At 43.9% G+C, this 20,510-nt stretch overlaps 1 protein-coding gene across 4 annotated transcripts in view; it reads left to right on the top strand.

Moving 5' to 3' along the window:
• syt1a (synaptotagmin Ia) overlaps positions 1 to 20,510 on the top strand; it is an 86,831-nt gene that overhangs the window by 46,641 nt on the left and 19,680 nt on the right. For all 4 annotated transcript variants that reach the window (XM_077545588.1, XM_077545586.1, XM_077545589.1 and 1 more), the window contains one exon: positions 19,511 to 19,698. In XM_077545588.1, coding sequence (XP_077401714.1) covers positions 19,521 to 19,698 — 178 coding nt within the window. In that variant the 5' untranslated portion in view covers positions 19,511 to 19,520. The remainder of the gene's footprint in view (positions 1 to 19,510; positions 19,699 to 20,510) is intronic.

The following is a 20,510-nucleotide window of genomic DNA, read 5'->3' as shown; positions in this document are numbered from 1 at the left end:
CAGTTTGGCACCGTGAGAATGTGATCAAATTTCGCGGGTGAGCACATGAGGATTGTGCATTAAACATGGCGCTGATATTCCATCACTAAACGGCTGTGAATTAACTTCCTGTCATTCCGCGACCGTGAAAACATCAGCGTACGTACCCTCGGACGCCATTAACCCCGCACACGGAAAACCCAGGCCTCGTACCCCTCCTTCTTTTCTGCCTCTGTAGAAACAAATTACCCAGGATGCACCTGGGAGAGATTGCGGCGAGCGTGCAGACGGATTACGGCGGCAGGAGTCTGACATTCACTTAATACACTACACTAATGGACTGTTTCGAGGCACCCTTCTGTTTGTGTGTGCGTGTGTGTGGTGTTCACGCCAACTCACTATAAATCACTTGTGCCGGATTCATAAAACTTTGATTTATTTTTTCCTGCTTCCAGCGCAACAAGCATAGAGTGACTTTTAACAAGATGGCGCTTCACCTCACTATAAATCACTCAAAAGATATTGTGCTGGATTCATTTAATTTTGTTTTCTATTTTGTATCCGGCACAAGCGGTACGGCGGGAATCGGGAGTCATAGTGATTGGTCACATAAGACATACTATCTATATTTTGTTAACAAACACGCCCTCTTGAGATGATGTCATGCACTTTGTTGACATTTATTTTGCATCCGGTACAACTATAATGCCAAATTCAAAGCTTAGTTACATGAATCCAACAAGCACGTACTAAGCCATTTATAATGGTGTGATCCGGCTCCAACAGAAGTAAATGTCCTCTGGCTATGAATAACATAATGTGCCGGATTTTTGTAACTTTTTTTTTCTTCAAATCCGGCACAACAAACCTCGAAGTGTTTACAGCTAGTGAATGCTCCACCATTGGCCATGCACACGGTCTGCACCCTTCTTGTGCCGAATTCATGTAACTCAAATTTTATTTTGCATCCGGCACAACAATAATGTTAAATTAAAATCAAAGTACTGAGCGATTTACAGTATATTGCTAGTGGCCTTAGTGTCAACTGGCTCTGAGTGACTCTGCAGTTGTTGTGCAGGATTCATTTAACGTTTGTATTTTGACCGCATCCAGCACAACAAGCACTGAATTATTTATATTGAGATAGCTTTTCCACTTTGTGAATCAGTCGATACTTCTTGTGCCGGATTCATATAAGGCTTTTTTTTTTAATCCGACAGAGTTTCGTCCACCCTACTGCCCCCTAGAGTTGTCTGAATGTTATTTTTTAAATGAGGTGTGCATTTGAATAATTGCATTTGATTAGAAAAGTTGCTTCGAAAGGAAATTTATAGCACATTGAGTGTTGTATGTAATCAGCAAATTGTCATATTTGGTGCAAAACAAAGCAAGAACGCAATCATGGCGTCCCGTGTGTGTTTCTTTGGAATCATGGAAGAATTCAAGTTGTTCATTTTCTCCCCCAATTTTGCTTCCTTAAGAGGACACTAATTATAAAAGCCGCTTTCTTGGATGCCGCATTTCCCAGAAAGCAATTATCTACTCCATGCAGAAAAGAGCTTCAGCGTGTACAATTTGGTTTGGAGGGTCCAGCAGGTTGCCGGATAATTGAATATGCTTGACAATTACTGCCGCTCACACAAACACGCAAAGGTGAGCGTTTGTCGTGTCACTCAAATGATTGCGCAAGAAAACAACATGTTTTTAGTTTTCGATGCCGTCTGACTTCAGGTGCTCTCCCGCGCGTCAATCACGGAGCGGATCTTGAGTGACGCGCCGCCGCCGCTAGCCACGCTTGCTAACCTTTTGTGCACGCCTACCTTTTGTGTTTGTGTGTTATCGCGGAATCGCCTGCAGGTGACCTGAGAGGGAGGACTCAAGTGGCAGGTGATTTTCAACCGATCGATCGAGACATTGATCCTCTTTAATGGCGTCGACAAACGTCTTTGAGCTTTCACGTGATGAAGGATAATGGAAGCGTTTGGTTTGGCGTTGGTTTGGGACGCCTAACAAGACGCTACTTGCTGTGCCGGATTCATGTAACTTTGATTTTTATCTGGCACAACTTGTAATTTATAGCAATATGATCAACTTGCTATGAATCACTCCGTATTTGTTGTAGCAGATTTTCATAACCTGTAATCAATTTTACACAGCGGTTTATAGTGAGTTATAAATCATATTCTGTACTTGTGCCGGATTGTGTGCACACAAAATCAAAATTCATGTTACATAAATCCGCCACAACAAGTGCCAGTTTATGGAAATGTGCCAGATTCCCCCAAAAAATCTAACTTACGAGCCTCATTTATGTATCTTTTTTTTTTTTTTTTTTTTTTTTTTTTTTTTTTTTTTTTTTGCGTCTAACTCGACAAGATCTGAAATTTTAGGTCTCGGCCCAGAATATAATATAACAGGATGTAACAGAATTTGTCACAACAAATACAGAGTTGATTGATAGGAAAATGAAGCGTCGCCTCGCTGCATGTTGTCAAGGCAGTCTGTACTTGTTGTGCCGGATTCATGTAACTTCTATTTGTATTTCACAATCCAGCACAACATATACAGAATCAAGCACGAAAAATACTGAACGATTTATCGCAAAAAAAATGACACCTTACCTCGTTATACGTCACTCTGCGCTTGTGCAACATTGGTATGACCTGTATTTTATTTATTTATTTATTTTTGCAATCAGTCAGTACTTATTGTGCCGGATGGATGGAACCTTGAATTTTATTTGCAAAAGCAGACAGGAGACAACAAATGAGGATGGGGTCTGCGGCTGAATTTTCACACTAATTCCCAACGTTCCCGCACACGTGCGCGATCGACGGCTTATGCGTGTGCCATCCTGGGTTTCCATGACGACCGTGATCCCTGTATGATAATGGGATTCGCGCCGTAGCCGTGAAAACGCTCATCCCCGCTTGCGAAATTGTCCGGTCGAGGCTTACTCTGTGTACCTAATTAAGTGGCTGTTGTGAATTTTTTTGGGGTTGTTTTTGGCCAGACGATGAATGATTTTGTGTGTGTTTGTGTTTTTTTTTTTTTTTTTTATGTGTCATGAATTTGTGTGTGTTTTTGTTTTTTTTTGTTGAAGGGAGCCAAGGCCAGACTGAGCACATTCATCTCTCGGCCGGGAAAAAGCGTGACAACTATAGATCCGGCTCTCCTTTTGCACAAGACAAATAACCTCATTACCCAACAGGAGCATTTAAAATAGGATCATGTCGGGAAAAGTGCCTCGGGAGAGAGCGCACGCAGACTTGCTGCTTTTATTTTTTGATTCTCCTTTTCAGCCACAAGACAAAGTACTGCCCTCGTCTTGTAGTTTTTTACACAGATTGGCTGCTAGGATGCATTTGTTTCACCTTAATGGCCGTCTTTTTCCTCAACAGCCTGCCGGTCTGATTTGTGAGCGTTGGAACAAAATGTTCCCTCCGGTGAAAAATTTGAGCCCTGCACATATAAATGACACCCATTGAAATGCCTTTTTTTTTTTTTTCAAAATTATTCAAAAAACACTTAATTTAAATATGCTTTTTTTCAGAATAAAACGGTTTCAATTTGGGGGATAGCAAAAAATACTTATTTGAAACAAAATAAAAAAATCCACAAATAAGTGAATCTGTGGGTGCCGAATGCAACGGTTGACTGTCTCGGTATCGATATCAGTAGCTATAATTATATTGATACAATTACACAAGCATCAATATTAACTCTTTGACTGCCAACCGTTTTCAGAAAAGAGATGCCGTGGGTGCCAGCCGATTTAAGCATTTTTGACTGATCTTTCAAGGTCCACAGAAAATTATGTGTTTGGACTATGGAAACACACATAGTACCAAATGAAAGATTGGACTCTCATCTTTCATCAGAAAAAAAATTTTGTTTCTACCTTATTCCATTTTTCAGTAATCAACAATAGAAAATGGTTAGTTTCACCTCTGTTTTGAAAAAAAACGTCTTTTAACGTCTTTGGCACTCCTCCATAGGATTTTACTAAACGTTATTTAACGTTTTTGGCAGTCAAAGAGTTAATAGGAACTTTGAAATGGTTGTCGATTGCTAATCACACTTATCAGTATCGATAGTTTCAGGGATATCAGCCTCTTTTACATATTTTTAAGCAACCATTTGGACAATATTGGTATGCGCGTTGATATTAGTATTATCGATACACGCCACAATTTTTCTAGGACTTTGGATTTGGAGGTGGAGTGTTAATCTTTTGCTACTCAACATATTGTTGAAGTATCGTATTGATCTCTGTGATATCAGCCACTGTTTTACCTGGATTTGGAAAAGTCTATTTGAACTTACTTTTCAAGTATTGATATCCGTATTGATATCAGTTCACCAACATATGACTTGGACTTTGAAGTATTTTTTGTGTCTCAACACCAGTACGAATGTTGTGGCCAGTGTTAGTTCATCCACTCCGGTTATTTCCTCTCAATCGTTTTCATCCCCCTCGTAAAAGTAGTGTGCATTGATTGGTCGCTGGACAAAAGCCGATATGAGGCACCGGCGTCCAATCACAATTACACCGGTAATCGGCCAATCACAGCCTTTTCGGCTTTCTCTGCAGCCTGCTGCAGCAACCTGTCAAAATCTCTCATCCGGACTTTTTCATCCCTCGGGTGAGCTCTCTCGCACCCACCCGCCTGGCCCCGCCCCCCGGCCCTGTCCACCAGCCACCCACCTCTCCGCTGTCAACGTGTGACAGGAGGAAGCAGGAAGCCGCTTGTTACTTTCCACTTTATTTTTTTCCCTCCACATCAGTCTGGAGTGTTTACACACAGCTCAAGGTCAAACTAGGGCAAACACGCACACGCACGAACACACGCAAGCAGTCATTTGCATGAAAAAGCAATTTCGCAGATATTTTGGAGGAGGCAGTAGACATCTGGAGGGCGCTGGGCTTTCTCCAATTAGACATAAATGAAAGGAAATGAAGGGTGGATTCAAGTTGGCTCGCAGGAACCCCCCCCCCCCGTTAACTAGTGGCCCATTCAAAGAAATCTGATCTTAGTCTAAAAATAGTCACGGGAAAAAGATTTTTATCATATTTTTGTGCTCTTTCGTTCACACCCTAAGATATGTAAGATGTTTTTGATCATAGTTTTTGACTATTTCTATTTATGTCCGACTGATTTACATCCAAAGGTGATACGATCTGTAACTCAATAAACTCACTCCGCCCCTGCCTGGTCGTCATGGCGCTGAGTTAATATTTAAAAAATGACGTCTTTGCCCAACTTGACCGCAGGCGACAGCCCAGCCTGAGGTGCACTTAAAGCCGGCGGAGAAGATCCACGTTGTAATGCTCTCGCTGCCTCGGCTAAATGGAGACAAAGTGCTTGTCATTTCCTGCCTAACAGCCGCTAATTCCTGTAAATGTCAGTAGCGCCGGCTTCACTCTCAGGTGTTTAAAAGGGGGGGAAAACACAATCGTGGGCGTCAAAACATGTATTTTGGGCTTTTTTTTTGGGTGGAGCAATCACCCGGATGTCATGAAAACCGACATGCATGTTTAGTGTCCCGTGATGCAGAAAAACAGGCAATGTCTTAGCCTGACGTTTTTGTCTTAAAAGAGCATTTTTCTGCCTTTTAGGCCATTTCCAAGAATGTTACGAGAACAAAATGGCTCCTCTGGGATTTATCGGATTCCCACTGAATTTGGTGCAGGTATGCCCCACAGATGGGCGACACTAAATTGCAAAAATTATGAGTTGATGCTGTATGGTGTTGGCGTAGCTTGGTGGCAAAGTTTGATGTTTGAAACAGAAAACGCGTCCTTTGAGTGTTCTAAAAGAGAAGCATCTGGCACCAGCGCATCCAATTGACACGAAATCCGGCACATGTTCAACATGACAGGAAGCATGAAAACCGAAATAGAAGCTAACTAAGGTTGATTTGAAGGTGGCATTCTCTATTCTTTCCTTTGGTCCTTCCTCGGGTCTCCTGACGGCCTCACGACTCTGGCTGGAAGTGTTCGGTTTAGGTATGGGATTTTTTAATAGGTTTTAGGTGAATTAATGAATACGCACTCACACGCACGCACACACGCACATGCACATACACATTTTCACCCACATACAAAATTTAAAAAATATTTTATTTTTTTTTATTAAAAAAAAAAAAAAGAGAGAGAGCAATGATGACATGTCAAATCGGTAAAATTACCGAATGAACAATACTGAGCTCTCCCCGAAAAAAGAAAGAAAAAAAAAAGGTGCCATTCTCTATTCTTTCCTTTGGTCCTTCCTCGGGTCTCCTGACCGCCTCTCGACTCTGGCTGGAAGCGTTCGGTTTAGGTGAACGGTATGGGATTTTTTTTAATAGGTTTTAGGTGAATTAATGAATATGCAAGCACACACGCACATACCCATTTTCACCCACATACAAAATTTAAAAAATATTTTATTTTTTTTATAAAAAAAAAAAAAAAAAGAGAAAGCAATGATGACATGTCAAATCGGTAAAATTACCGAATGAACAAGACTGAGCTCTCCCCAAAAAAAGAAAGAAAAGAAAAGGTGCCATTCTCTATTCTTTCCTTTGGTCCTTCCTCGGGTCTCCTGACGGCCTCACGACTGGCTGGAAGTGTTCGGTTTAGGTGAACGGTATGGGATTTTTCAATAGGTTTTAGGTGAATTAATGAATACGCACTCACACACACGCACATGCACATACACATTTTCACCCACATACAAAATTAAAAAACTATTATTTTTTTTTAATTAAATTTAAAAAAAAAAAAGAGAGAGCAATGATGATGACATGTCAAATCGGTAAAATTACTGAATGAACAATACTGAGCTCTCCCCAAAAAAAGAAAGAAAAAAAAAAGGTGCCATTCTCTATTCTTTCCTTTGGTCCTTCCTCGGGTCTCCTGACCGCCTCTCGACTCTGGCTGGAAGTGTTCGGTTTAGGTGAACGGTATGGGATTTTTTTTAATAGGTTTTAGGTGAATTAATGAATACACACACGCGCACATGTACATACTCACCCACATACAAAATAAAATAAAAAAAAAATTAAAAAAAGAGAGCGCAATGATTATGACATGTCGAATTGTTAAAATTACCGAATGAACAATACTGAGCTCTCCAAAAAAAAGAAAGAAAAAAAAAGGTGCCATTCTCTCTGCTATTTGGACCATGAGTTCAAGCGGCATTCTTCGGTCTTCACATACTTGAACGTAAATTGTGAAAGTTGAGTGTTTTCATCGCACGGCGTGAACAGAGCTCGCCGGCAAAGTTTGATGATTTGCCGTGAAACACAATCCTCTCACAGCTCGCCTCTGCAAGCTTCAGTCGTGACCGCAGTCGCAATGTTGCAATATTTGGGTTACCTCAGCTGCACAAGAGAGCTCATTCCGCGTCCCATATGTGCACTGACGCAATGAGTCGCCATCCCGCTTCATTTGCAGCCATTGATAAGAAATCTAAGCGCTATAATGGGATGTGCCGGCTGCCTCTGGCAATTAATATTGGCCATAAATCATCAGTTTATCTCCGTCTTCCTGCAGACGCTCCGTCCTGACCAGTAATGCTGATTAATTTTGTTTACGTGTCAGACCGGGTCCTCTCGGCTGACCTCAAGCGTGGGCTTACTTTGCGTTAGCAGAGCAAACATCCCGGCATGCTCTCTTTTTTTTTTTTGCTCTCTGATATGGCATCGTAATTGGCCTAATGATGGCGCAGGAGAGGGTCCCACTTGCAGCACAATGCAGCCTGATTGTAAAGTCCTCAGCGCTGGTTCGAATTCCGTATGAAATCAGCGCTCCCTTGTAGCGTTCCATAAAGATTGTAATTTACTTCCGATGTTATGAGAAGCCTTTTTTTGCTCCGCATACAGTAAGAGACGATCCATCTTTATAATCACAGCCGCCAAATTTCTACCGGACGCACTTTTCTGGTATCCAATTGGGTTTAATCACTTGAGTTCTTCTTTGCTTGTTAAGGAGATATCGCCTTACATGCTTCAGTGTAAAAGCAATTGATTATGATTATGGGTCACAATCGCCGACTCGGTACCTGAAGGTCGCGCAGTATTTCCTCCCAACTGGAGAACATTGAGATCCGGAGCCGCTAGAGAAGCTTGCCTAATGGTCCAATTTCGCTCCGAGGGTCCCGTCCTCTCAGGCCCGCTCCCCGCAAAATGAGAGTAGATGGCGGCGCTGCAAGGTCGCCTCCGCGGAGACTTCACATTACCAATGATAATGAAATGTTTGCGTGCCTCGCTCGGCTCCGGAGGCCACGCGCCGCACTTGAAGGTGTTTGAGCCCCCCAACCGCCCCCCCTCCTGACGAAGAACACCAAACCGTGCGAGGTTACAAAAAAGGTTGGCGCTTCAGGGCTGGTGTTCCCGCCGACGTTCCCGCCTGTCAGATGGCGCTGAAGATTTTCCGTTCACGCTCCGTCGGCCTCTTTCCGTCTTGTCTGTTCAGATACTATTTTGTCCAAACCGGTGTCCCGTTTGAGCCCCAAAAAAGGCTCTTCTTTGGCATCCGCCTCCGGCCCAAAATAAGCCTCGTCACATTGTCACCTGCCACGTTTTAAATTAGCACGTGTCTGCTCGTTGGTTAATTAAAAGGCTCCATTACGTTCCTCTCCTGATAGCGATAAGATGTTTGGACAAAAGCGAGGCTTTTAAACCGCCAAAAATAGTCAGCGGTATTTAATTCCGCCTGATTAAACTGTGAGGTCGTCTTAGAAAGTTTTTTTTTTTTTGTTTTTGTTTTTGTTTTTTTTTGCATGTCAGCGGCGGCGCGGGGGGGACACGAACAGGGGACCGCAGCACTGCTCCATACTGCGCTCTGCCCCAACCGATGGCGCCCCCCCCCCCCCGACAACCCCCCCCCCCCCCACACACACACACACAGTTGTGTGGTGCATTAAAATTGGAGGGGAGTTGTAGGGCGAAGACGGTGTTTCCACCCGACCCATAAAAGTGTGTTATGTGCCCTATATGTCTATAAAAGTGTATTGTGCAAAACTAGTGCAGTGAGTTAAGAGGAGCGACCAGCAGGGCCCCCCCACCAATCGGGTGGGGGCGGGAGGCGCACCCGCCCACCAAACCCCCATCCACCCCACCGGGACCCCAGCGGGCATATGGGACCAGCCCGGCGGGGCGATAGGGCTCGCATGAGAAAGTGTTGTTAATCTCCTCTTTGTGAATTGCTCACCCAGCTCAGTTTTGGACGGGGTAGAAGCAGCAATTGGACGGTTCTTTGCTAGTTCCGGTTCCTTGACGTGATGTCATGGGGAGGCGGGAAATAATTGGCCTACTAATTGCTCTCATAGGTCGTGTTTTGTGGTGCCCTTGGATTCCGTTTCAGAACCGGGGTTAGGAGTTAATAGTTAGGTGTTGATTCAGGGTAACAGTTCGGAGTAGAAGTTAGCGTTTAGAACCAGGGTGAAGGTTTGGAATGCAGTTTAACCCTGGAGAGCCCACGGGGTCAAATTTGACCCCTATAAATTCTGCTACTCACATAACAAAGACCTTCTTTTTTTCTTTTTTTTTTTTACAAATGTAACTTCAAAAGTCCAGAGTGCCACTTCTGACCCCTGCATGGGGCCATCTAGTGGATGAATATTGCACTTACATGAGCCAGAGTGGTGGTGACAAGATGGCTGGCAACATAACAAGCTGTTTTGTTGAGCTGGAAATCAATCCAAACAAAACCATCTTCTCAGCAAACCATCAGATGGTAAAATTGTGTTTTTTTTGTTAATCTATTTCATATCACGTTGCAGAATGCCTAGGAGTATGTTTTATATATATATATTTTGATAAATTAGCAACTCTGAGCTAGTTTAAAAAAAAAAAGAAAAGGTTAAAATTGAAAAAATTATATTATATTTTGGTGTTCAGTGAATTTATAGCAGTCATTTAATGTATAATTCATAATTTTCCAAAGAAAAAAAGGGTTCTTGGGTTCTCCTGGGTTAAACTTGGAAGTTAGGGTTTAGAGTCTAAGGTTGGTCAGTAAGTTCGGTATTAAGTTTGGTTTAGGGCTTTTGGTAAGGATTTTGCCGTTTGTGTTAAGAGTTCAGGGGTCAGGCTTTGTCCTCATAATCTGACGCGCTTCATCCTGTCTCTCTATGCGGCATTAAATCCTGTCACTGTGTTTTTCTCGGGATTAGTTTCCCCCGGCTGCTTCCTGCCGTCACGCATCCGGGACGTAACGTGATATTGTCGCTATCTGTGTTTTCATCCAAAACAGCCAGAGTTATAAAATGATTCAGCGGGCGCCATTTTGCCCGAGACCAAAGACAAAAGGCTGTGAGTGTTTGTTAGTCGTCACAAGGTTTTAGTCATTGCGATCTGTCAGAGTGTGTTGGCGCAGCGAGTGAATGAGCAAACATCTCATTCCATTTCTTCACGCTTGCAGGAAGAAGCGGAGGACGGAATAATAAAAAAATAGTGTTGACAGAGCGTCTGGATAAATGGAAGGCTCGGTAACTCCCGCGCGAGCCGTCACAGCCACCTTCCTCGGAATTAAGACGAGCGGCCAGATTGGACGGCGGCTTCTGCGTTTTGGGGTGACGGGGCGGCACGTGTCAGACGAAGTTATCTGCAAAGTGCGCCGAGGGGAATTTGTGTCGACGAGATTGTGTGGCGCGACTTCTCTGTGGGCAGAAATAGGAATAAATGTTTTGCAACCGACACGGCGAGGCCAAAAAGTCACAACTTTGAGGAATGCGGCAAACTGATAGCTGAAAAACACAATTTAGTTGTGAACTTCTCTCCTAAAATAACCTTAATAGTCATCTGCATATTCACAAATTCGCCAATCCGTGTTTTTTGGAGCCTACCATCGGTTATTCACCGCCGACGGCACGTTTGGCGTCGCTCTGCCCAAATCGAATCATCTGTAAACTATATTTAAATCGACGTGCAAATAGCGGCGTGTTAACGGCACCGCAGCTGTACCCGTTTCCATACACTCGTCGTGGGCGCGAACACTCGCCTGCTGATTAATGACTAAAAACCGTACTTGACTCAAATAAACGGCCCCTCGTAGAGCTCGTTTCGTTTAATAATGCCGCCGCTCGACGGCCAAAAATTCACCCGAGCGTAACTTGGACGACGACATCGCCGCTGCTTTGGCCGCCGCCGGCGGTGATAATGATCACGTTGGCGGCGGGAGGGTCTCTCGCTCCCGTTGCCTTGGGCTTCCTCCGCAACAGATGTTTTGGAGCAGACGCTTGGAGTGGAGTTTTTCCAGTCAATCTTATTTTTTAAATATGATTTTATTATCTGGCAGATCCGGGACCCCGGTTTGACAAGCACCGCTTTATACGATCACAAAAGGATCTGGAGCAGTCGGCCCCTCCTGAAAAATAAGAATCCGTCTCAACTGCAGGAGTCGCCGAGTCTTTTTTGTCCCACGTGGACGGAGAAACCTCCATCTCCGTATCTCGCCGTCGCGCCCGCCGACTTGTATTATTCAGCAGCAATTTGGTCCCAATTTCACAGGCTGTCTCGATACGGTCGCCTCAGATCCTAATCGTCGGGTTTGATGCCTCGCCGGTACAGAAATTTCTCGGGTGGTCTCCTGTGTGCCTGTCGCGCAAGCGTTACGTGTGCCATAAAAGCTGTCGGGTGTGAAGATGTGCAGATGTGTTTCAAAAGCGATCACGGTCTCATTCAAATGAAGCCCGTTTTGTTTCATGTCCAAAAGCAAAACACCCAAAAATGAACTAAATCTAACACAGGATTTCCCGAGTAATTGTTCCAACTAAACTTCACCAATTCGGTTTTTATGGCCTCAACTTAATTCGCTTTTTCAAACATCTAAACCTAACCTAGTTTCTGTTGGCCCTAAACCTAACCTGTCTTACCCCAGGTAAAAAACAAATACGTTTTTTCTTCATACTAAACTGAGTCCAGTCTCTGTCAGGCCGAAACCTTAACCAGCCTTACTTGCAACTAAAGATGACCAAGTTGTTTTTTAGACTAAACCTAACTCGTCTATTTCCAACAAAACCTAACCACATCTTTCTTTCAGGCCGGAGTCAATTTTTCTTTTGACTCAACCTAGTCTAGCGCCTGCCAGCCCAAAACTTAACCCAGTATTTGTCCATACCTGAACCTTAACTATAATCTCTCTTACGACTGAACCTATAATCTAGACATTTATCCTTGGCTTTCTTGGTCCTAAACTTAACCAGTCTTTCGCTAGACAAAATCTAGTCAGTCTTTCTTACGATCAAACCTAACTGCGTATTTCTCAGACAGAAACCTAACCCTGACTTTCTTTCCAAGTAAATCTGAGTCTTTCGAGACAAACCTTTTCTGGTCTCTGTCATTCCCGAGCTTTACTCGTTCTTGCCACTAAACCTATCCGAGTCATAAAAATCACCAAGTCTTCCTCCTGATTAAATCTAACCCAGTCGTTTTTCCAACTTTAAAATCTAGCCCACTGACTAAACCGAACCCAGGCTTTCTCCTAACGCCAGCTTTTATTTTTATTTTATTTTTCTTTCCTTTCTGGAGAGCTCAGTATTGTTCATTCGGTAATTTTACCGATTTGACATGTCATCATCATTGCTCTCCTTTTTTAATTTTTTTAATATTTTTTTATATTTTTAATTTTTTTGTATGTGGGTGATTATGTGTATGTGCGTGCGTGCGTGCGAGTGAGTGTGTAACGCCAGCTTTTATGGTTCAAGCTTCTTCGAATTACGAATAAGAGTCACAAAAGCAGACTTGCAATCCAGTGTTTGGACAAAGTGAGCGTTTGCCGCTAACGACGCATCAGTGTGGCGACGCCGCGCCATAAACTGACAATACCTTATTATTTATTTATTATTCCCGTATCATCCGCGCACTGTTTTCTATCTCGCCGACAGTGGTTTCAGTCCCGCTCTTCAAGCGGCGCTCTGATTTAAAAAGACTGTTGTGTTAAATGATAATGTCAGCCAGATCGGATGTGACAGCTCAGTCAAGTCCAAAGAATAGAGCGTGTTCTTTTTTTCCATGGCGCTCGTCGTCGGAGGAGGAGGAGGAGGAGGGGCGCTCTGGCGGCGAAAACAAAAGCTAGCGCGTCTAAACGATGACTTTGAAATGACTTTCGGAGCGAAGAGGAAAAGCAGCACCTCATCAAAGCCGACTTTCTTTTCCGTCGCTGGTGTTTATGCTGCGCCCCGTTGTGCCGCCATCATCTAATCAGGGCGTTTATTTGCCGAAGGTGTTTGTCTCGTGGCCGCTCGCTCTCGATGACGCCGCCGTCACGTTAGCAACCTGACGACGCGTTTGTGCTGCTTTATGAGCTTGGAATTGATTTTTGATGTGCTGTCATGTCAATCTCATCTGGGCCAAGGCCTTCAGAATCAGCAAACTACATCAGCCATGCAAATATTTCGACAACCAGTTAGATTTCAAATTCAACCTCCACTTGATGACCTTAGCATTTTTTTGTCCAATCATTGGTGGCTCCGAGCAAAACGCGTCTGCGACGATTTGCCACGTCCTTCAAAAACCGCTTCTGTTCAGAAATGCGTAGCTGAGCTCGACGGGGGAACCCGCATGGAGAAGTGAGAAGAGGAAGGTGGCGAGAGAAAAAAGGGGCGGCGGCCACTGAGTAGAACGCAACCTGGAAGGAATTGCTTGTGATTCCACAAATGTGCTTGTTTTCTTCTGCGTGGAAGAAAAGGTTGCGGTGACCTGAGAATAGCACAGAGATTTGTCACATCGCATCAAGGTCGCCCCCCCGCCGGCGGCTCCCCAGCTCGCCACATCTGGAGAAGATCACGTCAGGAGGTTAAAAAGCAAAGAGTCGGGAATAGCAACGGTTCACCCTTTAAAGGACTGCTTTCCCCCTGCCACCGGTTGCCGGGCAGACTTCGCCCGCGGCCAGGCGGAGGTTGAGCAAACGTCTCCTGTTATCCCCGCCGACTCCGGCCTTCGACCCGTCCTCCTGCGCCGAACCGAGGTGAATTCCCCCCAGGGGGTGCTGCCTTGTTGGTCCTCACCATCGGAGCAGACCGCCGGGTCCGAACGCAGGTCAGCATCGGCAAATCTGTCAACATTTGTCGGACGGAATTGGCCGGTGTGTTTAATCTCTCGCCTTCACCCGATTCCCGTGGACTTTGCAGCTGATGGCATATTTTCACAGAGATTCTTTTTACCTTATCACTGAACTCACATTTAGTTGGATACAATCTGTTTTAGACAAAGATCCCGGATACAAGCGGCCGAAATGAGTTTCCTCCGCAGGGTCTTGCTTAGAGATCGGGTGAGAAGCTCGGTCATCCGGGAGGGACTCATCGTCGAGCCGCTACTCCTCTATGTTGAGAGGAACCAGTTGAGGTGGCTCGGGCATCTGGTTCGGATGCCTCCTGGACGCCTCCCTGGGGAGGTGTCCCGGGCATGTCCTACCGGCGGGAGGCCCCGGGGACGACCCAGGACACGCTGGAAAGGCTACGTCTCTCGGCTGGCCCGGGAACGCCTTGGGGTCCCGTCGGAGGAGCTGGCTGAAGTGGCTGGGGAGAGGGAAGTCTGGGCTTCCCTGCTAAAGCTGCTGCCCCTGCGACCCGGAAGCGGAATTGAAGACGGACGGACAATCGGTTTTAACTACGTGTAGTTTCATTGGCACTGAGAACTGTTTACACCTGATGAATAAAGAGACCAACAAAAGTGGACTGCAGTTCATGGATATTTCCGACCTCCATTTTGCCACACCCTCTTATTGATTTGGGTGCACTCCAACCTTGAATGGCCGACCCATTTTCCGCGGGGTGCCTTGTCTATCATATGAATAGACCGGTCGCCCCCTTGAGCATCCCGAGCGGGAGCGTGTGCCGCCGCGGGAACAAGCGAAGGGCGATAAGACTGGCGGCCCGCTCCTTTCTTCCCTCTACTTAGCTTTGTGAAGCTTTTGGAAGGCATAATTGAAAATGTGGGCAAATCTTCGAGCTGCGGCCTTAATAGAGCTGTCGCAGCCGAGGCAGCAAAGCGGGGTTAATAACTTTTTTTCCACTTCCATTACCCCCAGAGATTGGCTTGCAGGTGAGTAAAGAGGCCGAGCGGGACAAGGCGGAGGAAGCCACTTCCTTCCTCTTATCTGCTGCCGCAGCCGACGGTCACCAAGCGCTTTATTATATATTTCTAAAGACGCGCCCCGCCGCCGGTGACACGCTCGCGCCTGCAGCCGGGCGGCATCCTGCTGGTGACTGACGGCCGCAAATGACCTCGTCGGTTCGCTAACCACGCCTTTTTACGCCAACTACAGCCCCTCCGCAGTCATTGACATTTGGCTCTCACTTGTACATTATTTGCTACGATTGGCTTCGAGATGCCGGCAGATTGACTTACTTTCCGCCAGAGTGACCCGGCGCACGTTTACATGCGTTTGGCTTCTAACTCTGGGCCAAGTCGGCGCTCCAACATGCTGTTAAATCAAATGTCATTCGTGTAACGTTAGAGAGTCGTGCAGGTGGAGGTGGGATTTCGCAATCACGTTGTTATTGGAATCCATCAAAACAAAGTCACGAGGCTCGCCTGGAGCAGGAAACGCACATAGCGAATGGACCCTTTTTTGAAACATAAACGACTTGTGCTGTTACTTCTTTTATAGTTTGAGCTGCGGTGTCGTTTTTTTTTTTTCACATCACAATCTATAGCTCAAAATAGTTTTTGCAAATATCTAAACTTTACTTTTGTTCGATAGCATTTTTTCTTACAAACTCAATCATTCACGGCATCAACTGAAAAGCGCTTGTAGAACTGGATTGTCGCTATTCTGCGACACCGCACGCCATATTTGGAAGCATAAATTGAACTGCAACCCCGTCAACACCTGCTTGATTGTGTAGTAAGAAAGCAAAAATCTGGACCTGACGAGATCAGAAAAAAAAATAACACCGAACTCTGCTCACACATCAGATAAATATCAGCGCCTCCTTCGGCTCGACACCGTCGTAATTAAACCGTTGCCGCTCCCTTTGGACCCCGACAAGTGTCCTGGCGCTGATTATTATTGGTTTATCCGGGATCTGTGAGAAGTACCCGATTCCTGAGACGGCGAGCGTAATGAAACCCGCGAGTGATGTTGAAGTGATTATCAGCGGCGACGCGCTCGCAGCCAATCAAACTTTATTAGCGTGATTTTCACGGCCGTCTGGGGAATTTGAGGCCGACCTCGTACATTCGAATAAAACACGTCTGGCTCCGGAGGGCTGCGTGTTTCTTATCGATCCGCGTTAGTGATCCTGGCCCAATTAAGCCCTTCTGTATTTATGCCACACTGACAAAAGTATTGGGACGTTTTATAGAACGTAAGCGGTTAGCAGGTGGATGGGTGGTTATTGATCGGGATGGGCGAGTATCAATACCACGTATTGAGCCTTTTTTTTTTTTTCACGTATTTCATGCAATTTTAAGAAAAATGCTATATTGTGATACATACTTTAGGTCCTGCTATTTTTGAAGCATGTATAACGGGGCAAATTGTGATCATTTTGAGTTGTTGTCTTTCTACGTAGGTCAAGCATGGCAGCAAAGCTTGATGACTCGGCATTTAAAAATTAAAATAAAAAAAAAGCAATAATAAGGCCAACTCCACAAGGTCAAAGCTGAACTAAACATGTTTTGAAAATTCATCCCCTGATGTCAATTTTCACTTAGTAATGTTAAATTTTGAAAATTGAAAATCAAACCGTTTTGATTTGAAGCAGCCATTTTATGTTGTCCTCCAAAGACAGAAGACTCGGGTCAAAGCTGTACTAAATCTTTTGAAAATTCATCTCCCAAAGCAAATTTTACTTGAGCAATGTGAACTTTTGTAGAGTAGACCCACAAAAAACGTTGTGCCCTGAAGAGAGACAGGAAGCCATTTTGATTTGAAGCGGCCATTTTATGTTCATTTCCACAGGCCCTCCAAAGACTCAGGTCAAAGCTGTAGTAAATCTTTTTTTTTTAATACTCAGCCCCTGAAGCTATTTTGACTTAGCATTATGAAATTTGGTAGACAAGCGCATCATGAGTAGAACCATAAAAAAAAAAGTCTGAAAAAGCCTTCCTGGAAAAGACACAGGAAGTCTGCCATTTTGGTTTGAAGCAGCCATTTGTGGCTCATTTTCCAGGGGACTTTGGATGGGAAATGAAGTGAAAGGAAAGATTTGTCATCACTGCTTTCATTTAAGTTGACATGTGTCGATAGTTAGCAGGCGATTATTGACAAAAGCGTTTTAATTGGTGATTTACTACATGGTTAACTCATTGAAAGCTACAAGCGGGATGTGATCCACGTTGCTGCTTCTCACTCGATGAATCTTTTTGTATTCATACGGGGGGTGTTTTTTTTTTTTTTTCTCAAAAGCAGAGGACGTGCGTGTTTTTCTTTGGAGGGGGGGGGGGCTGAGGGTATGATGGAGGCATCGTAGCAGAGCGAGGTAAGCGGCCAGGGAAGTGACCCAGATAGAGAAGAAGGGAAGCGTGTGTTGTTTCCAGCATCGGCGCCGCGTTTGGGGACCTGCTGGGCCATCTGGCGGCTCTGTAATTGGGTTGAAGGTTTACATCTGAGGAGGAGTCGCTTCTTTTATATATGTTGTTTATTGTATTTGATGTTATCGTTGCATACGGTGGTACCTTGACTTAAGAGTACCTTTTTTCGAGTTACAAGTCATCATTTGGGAGATTTTTTTATTTGACTTTTTAAGTGATTAAGGTACTGTAATGCTCCTCGCAGGTGGGAAAGGAGAGACAGTTTGCAGATGCACTTTTACTCACATCCAACTAACAAATGATACAATAATTACATTTTATAAAAAATAAAAAAAATTGTTTTTATACTATTCAAGCTTGTATTGAATTTCTTCAATTAAACTAGTATTTGATTTTTTACGGATTACATTTTTGTTTGAATATAACTGTATCATATCATATAAAAATGGGCCATTTAATTAGAAAATATTTGTATGATTTATTTATATTATTCATATTTTTTAATGTGTGCATTTTTTTCCTGCACACTGGAACATCAAATGTGACACTTCAGTGGAGTGGAAAGGTTGTGCCGCAGTGACTCGCAGGGAGCAAAAGCGGCCATTTTGTGCTTGTTTTCCTTCTAGGTCGTCAAAACAGAGCACGGGGGGGCGGATGTATGCTATGCATGATATTCCCGCACAGACATGAGCGCACTCGGTAAAGGTCAATGCCGCTTGAGCGTTTTTGCCGTGAAACGAGCTGAAGTGGATCTCCCGCACTAGAGGCGAGCGTGCGGAAGTTGGCGTGCGCTTCTCGACTGAGAGATGAGTCATTAAGGTGCAAAGGTAGCGTGACAACGTTTATATTCAAGCATTCCGACTACTGTCAAGATAGAAGAAACACGGAACGCGGGCGTGTTCATCTGCTCGGAAATACGCCTTTAAAAATTCAGCCCCAAAGAAAGTTATTTGGTGGGCGTGTCTATCATAACCCACAAATAAGTCTGAAGTAGCCATGGCTTAAAAGAAACAGGAAGTCAGCCATTTTGGTTTGAAGCAGCCATTTTAGGTTCATTTTAAACATTTAAAGCAGTTTTTCTTTATTCCATAGATTTGTTTTATTTAATTCAGCCCCAAAATCTGTTTTACTTTTTGATTTGGTCGGTTTGTCTGCCTGGCATTTTATTTTGTTTGTTTGTATTATTTTATTTTTTAGTTGCCATTTTAGGCTGATTTGACACGTTTTTTACGAAATCTTGTCAAGATGAATTAGTCTTGGATTTGTTTTTTGTTTTTTTCAGCTTCTGGAGCTTGTTCGTCTCAGCAACATGAGATTTGGTTGATGGTAGGTGGGTGTCTATCATGAGATGACCCACAAATACATATCAAGAAGGCGTGCCTGAAAAACAGGAAGTCTGCCATTTTAAGTTCATTTCACCCATTTAAATGAGTTTTGCAGTTTCTCCCTGCATACTCTGTTTCACTTGGCAACATCAGATTTGGCTTGAATATGAGTGGACCCACAAAAAATCCTCAAGGAACCATGCCTGATTCCAAAGAAGCCATTTCTGGGTGGTCCTAGAAAGCGGAACTCCTCCTGGAGATTTTGTACAAAATTACCGCCAAATTTGAAGGAACATGACAGAGTGACTACACTAAAAAATGTTAGACTTTGTAAAACAAAAGTCTTTAATCACCACTGTTTGTTTTTTTGTGGTTCAGATGATCTTTACACGTGTTTTCATGTGTGTTGATTCGTGTATTATTTACACAAAAACACCTGTTGCGTGCCGAGACGAGAGTGCAGCGTCCTTTCGGGCCGACTTGCAAACACTCAATTCAATTAAGTCCGAAAGCGGAGCCGACATTTATTGCCCGCGCCGCGCGGGGCTAATAAATAATCTCCCGTTTAAGCAAAGCATGAGCAGCTTTGTTGTGACTGCACGTGCCTCAGCGGATGTTTGTCCAGGCTTAGCTGGCAGATGCCGGCGCGCCTCAACAAACCCCACGCGCATCTGTCCGAAGGAAGGGAGCAAAAAAAAAACAAAAAAAACCTGATGTCTTTGTCTGTTTTGATGGCGCAGGCTCGGCAAGATGAACGAGAGTCGGAGGGAAGCGCTGGCGGCGGCCCCCGCGCCCACCGCCGCCTCCTCCTCCTCTTTCTCCTCGTCCAACACCACCAACATGGCGGGCGGCACAGGCGCCGGACCCAAGGACGAGGCCTTCTCCAAACTCAAAGACAAGTTCATGAACAAGCTCAACAACATCCCACGTGAGTTGTTTTTGGCAATTATTGTATTATTGTTTTGTTTTTTTTTACAATAAAGTGTGATTACACATGCACTGCAGTAGGTGGCAGTGGAGCTCTCATTTATTTTATTATTATTATTATTATTATTATTATTATTATTATTAATTTATTATTTTTAACTCTTTGACTGCCAAAAACGTTAAATAACGTTAAGTAAAATCCTATGGAGGAGTGCCAAAGACGTTAAAAGACGTTTATTTCAAAACAGAGGTGAAACTAACCATTTTCTATTGTTGATTACTGAAAAACGGAATAAGGTAGAAACAAACTTTTTTTTTCTGATGAAAGATGAGAGTCCAATCTTTCATTTGGTATGTATGTGTGTTTCCATAGTCCAAACACATAATTTTCTGTGGACCTTGAAAGATCAGTCAAAAATGCTTAAATCGGCTGGCACTGGCGACATCCCGTTTCTGAAAACGTCTGGCAGTCAATTAAGATTTCAGGTAAATTAAGTTAATTAATTAATTTCTGTTACAGACTAAATGCAAATAAATACATTTAAATTTAATTTGAAAAAAAAATGTTTTTAATTAAATTAAATTCAAATTTAAGCTAAATTTAGTCTTTAAGACTAAATGCATTTTTTTGATAATTTTTTTTTTTTTTTTGTTCAATAGGGTACCACGTACATTAATGAACATTTCAATCATTAAAAGTAAAATGTAAACGCACTACTATGACAGTCACAAGGCTGATTTCCATAGATAGTCCCCCTGCCAGAATGTCCAGGCTGTGCACATTGCATTCACACCTGCCAGTGAAGTCACGCA

This window comes from Vanacampus margaritifer, chromosome 15, assembly GCF_051991255.1.
Source record: "Vanacampus margaritifer isolate UIUO_Vmar chromosome 15, RoL_Vmar_1.0, whole genome shotgun sequence".
NCBI lineage: Eukaryota > Metazoa > Chordata > Actinopteri > Syngnathiformes > Syngnathidae > Vanacampus > Vanacampus margaritifer.
The sequence above is the reverse complement of the archived record's forward strand: the minus strand, read 5'-3'. Positions and strand labels throughout refer to the sequence as shown.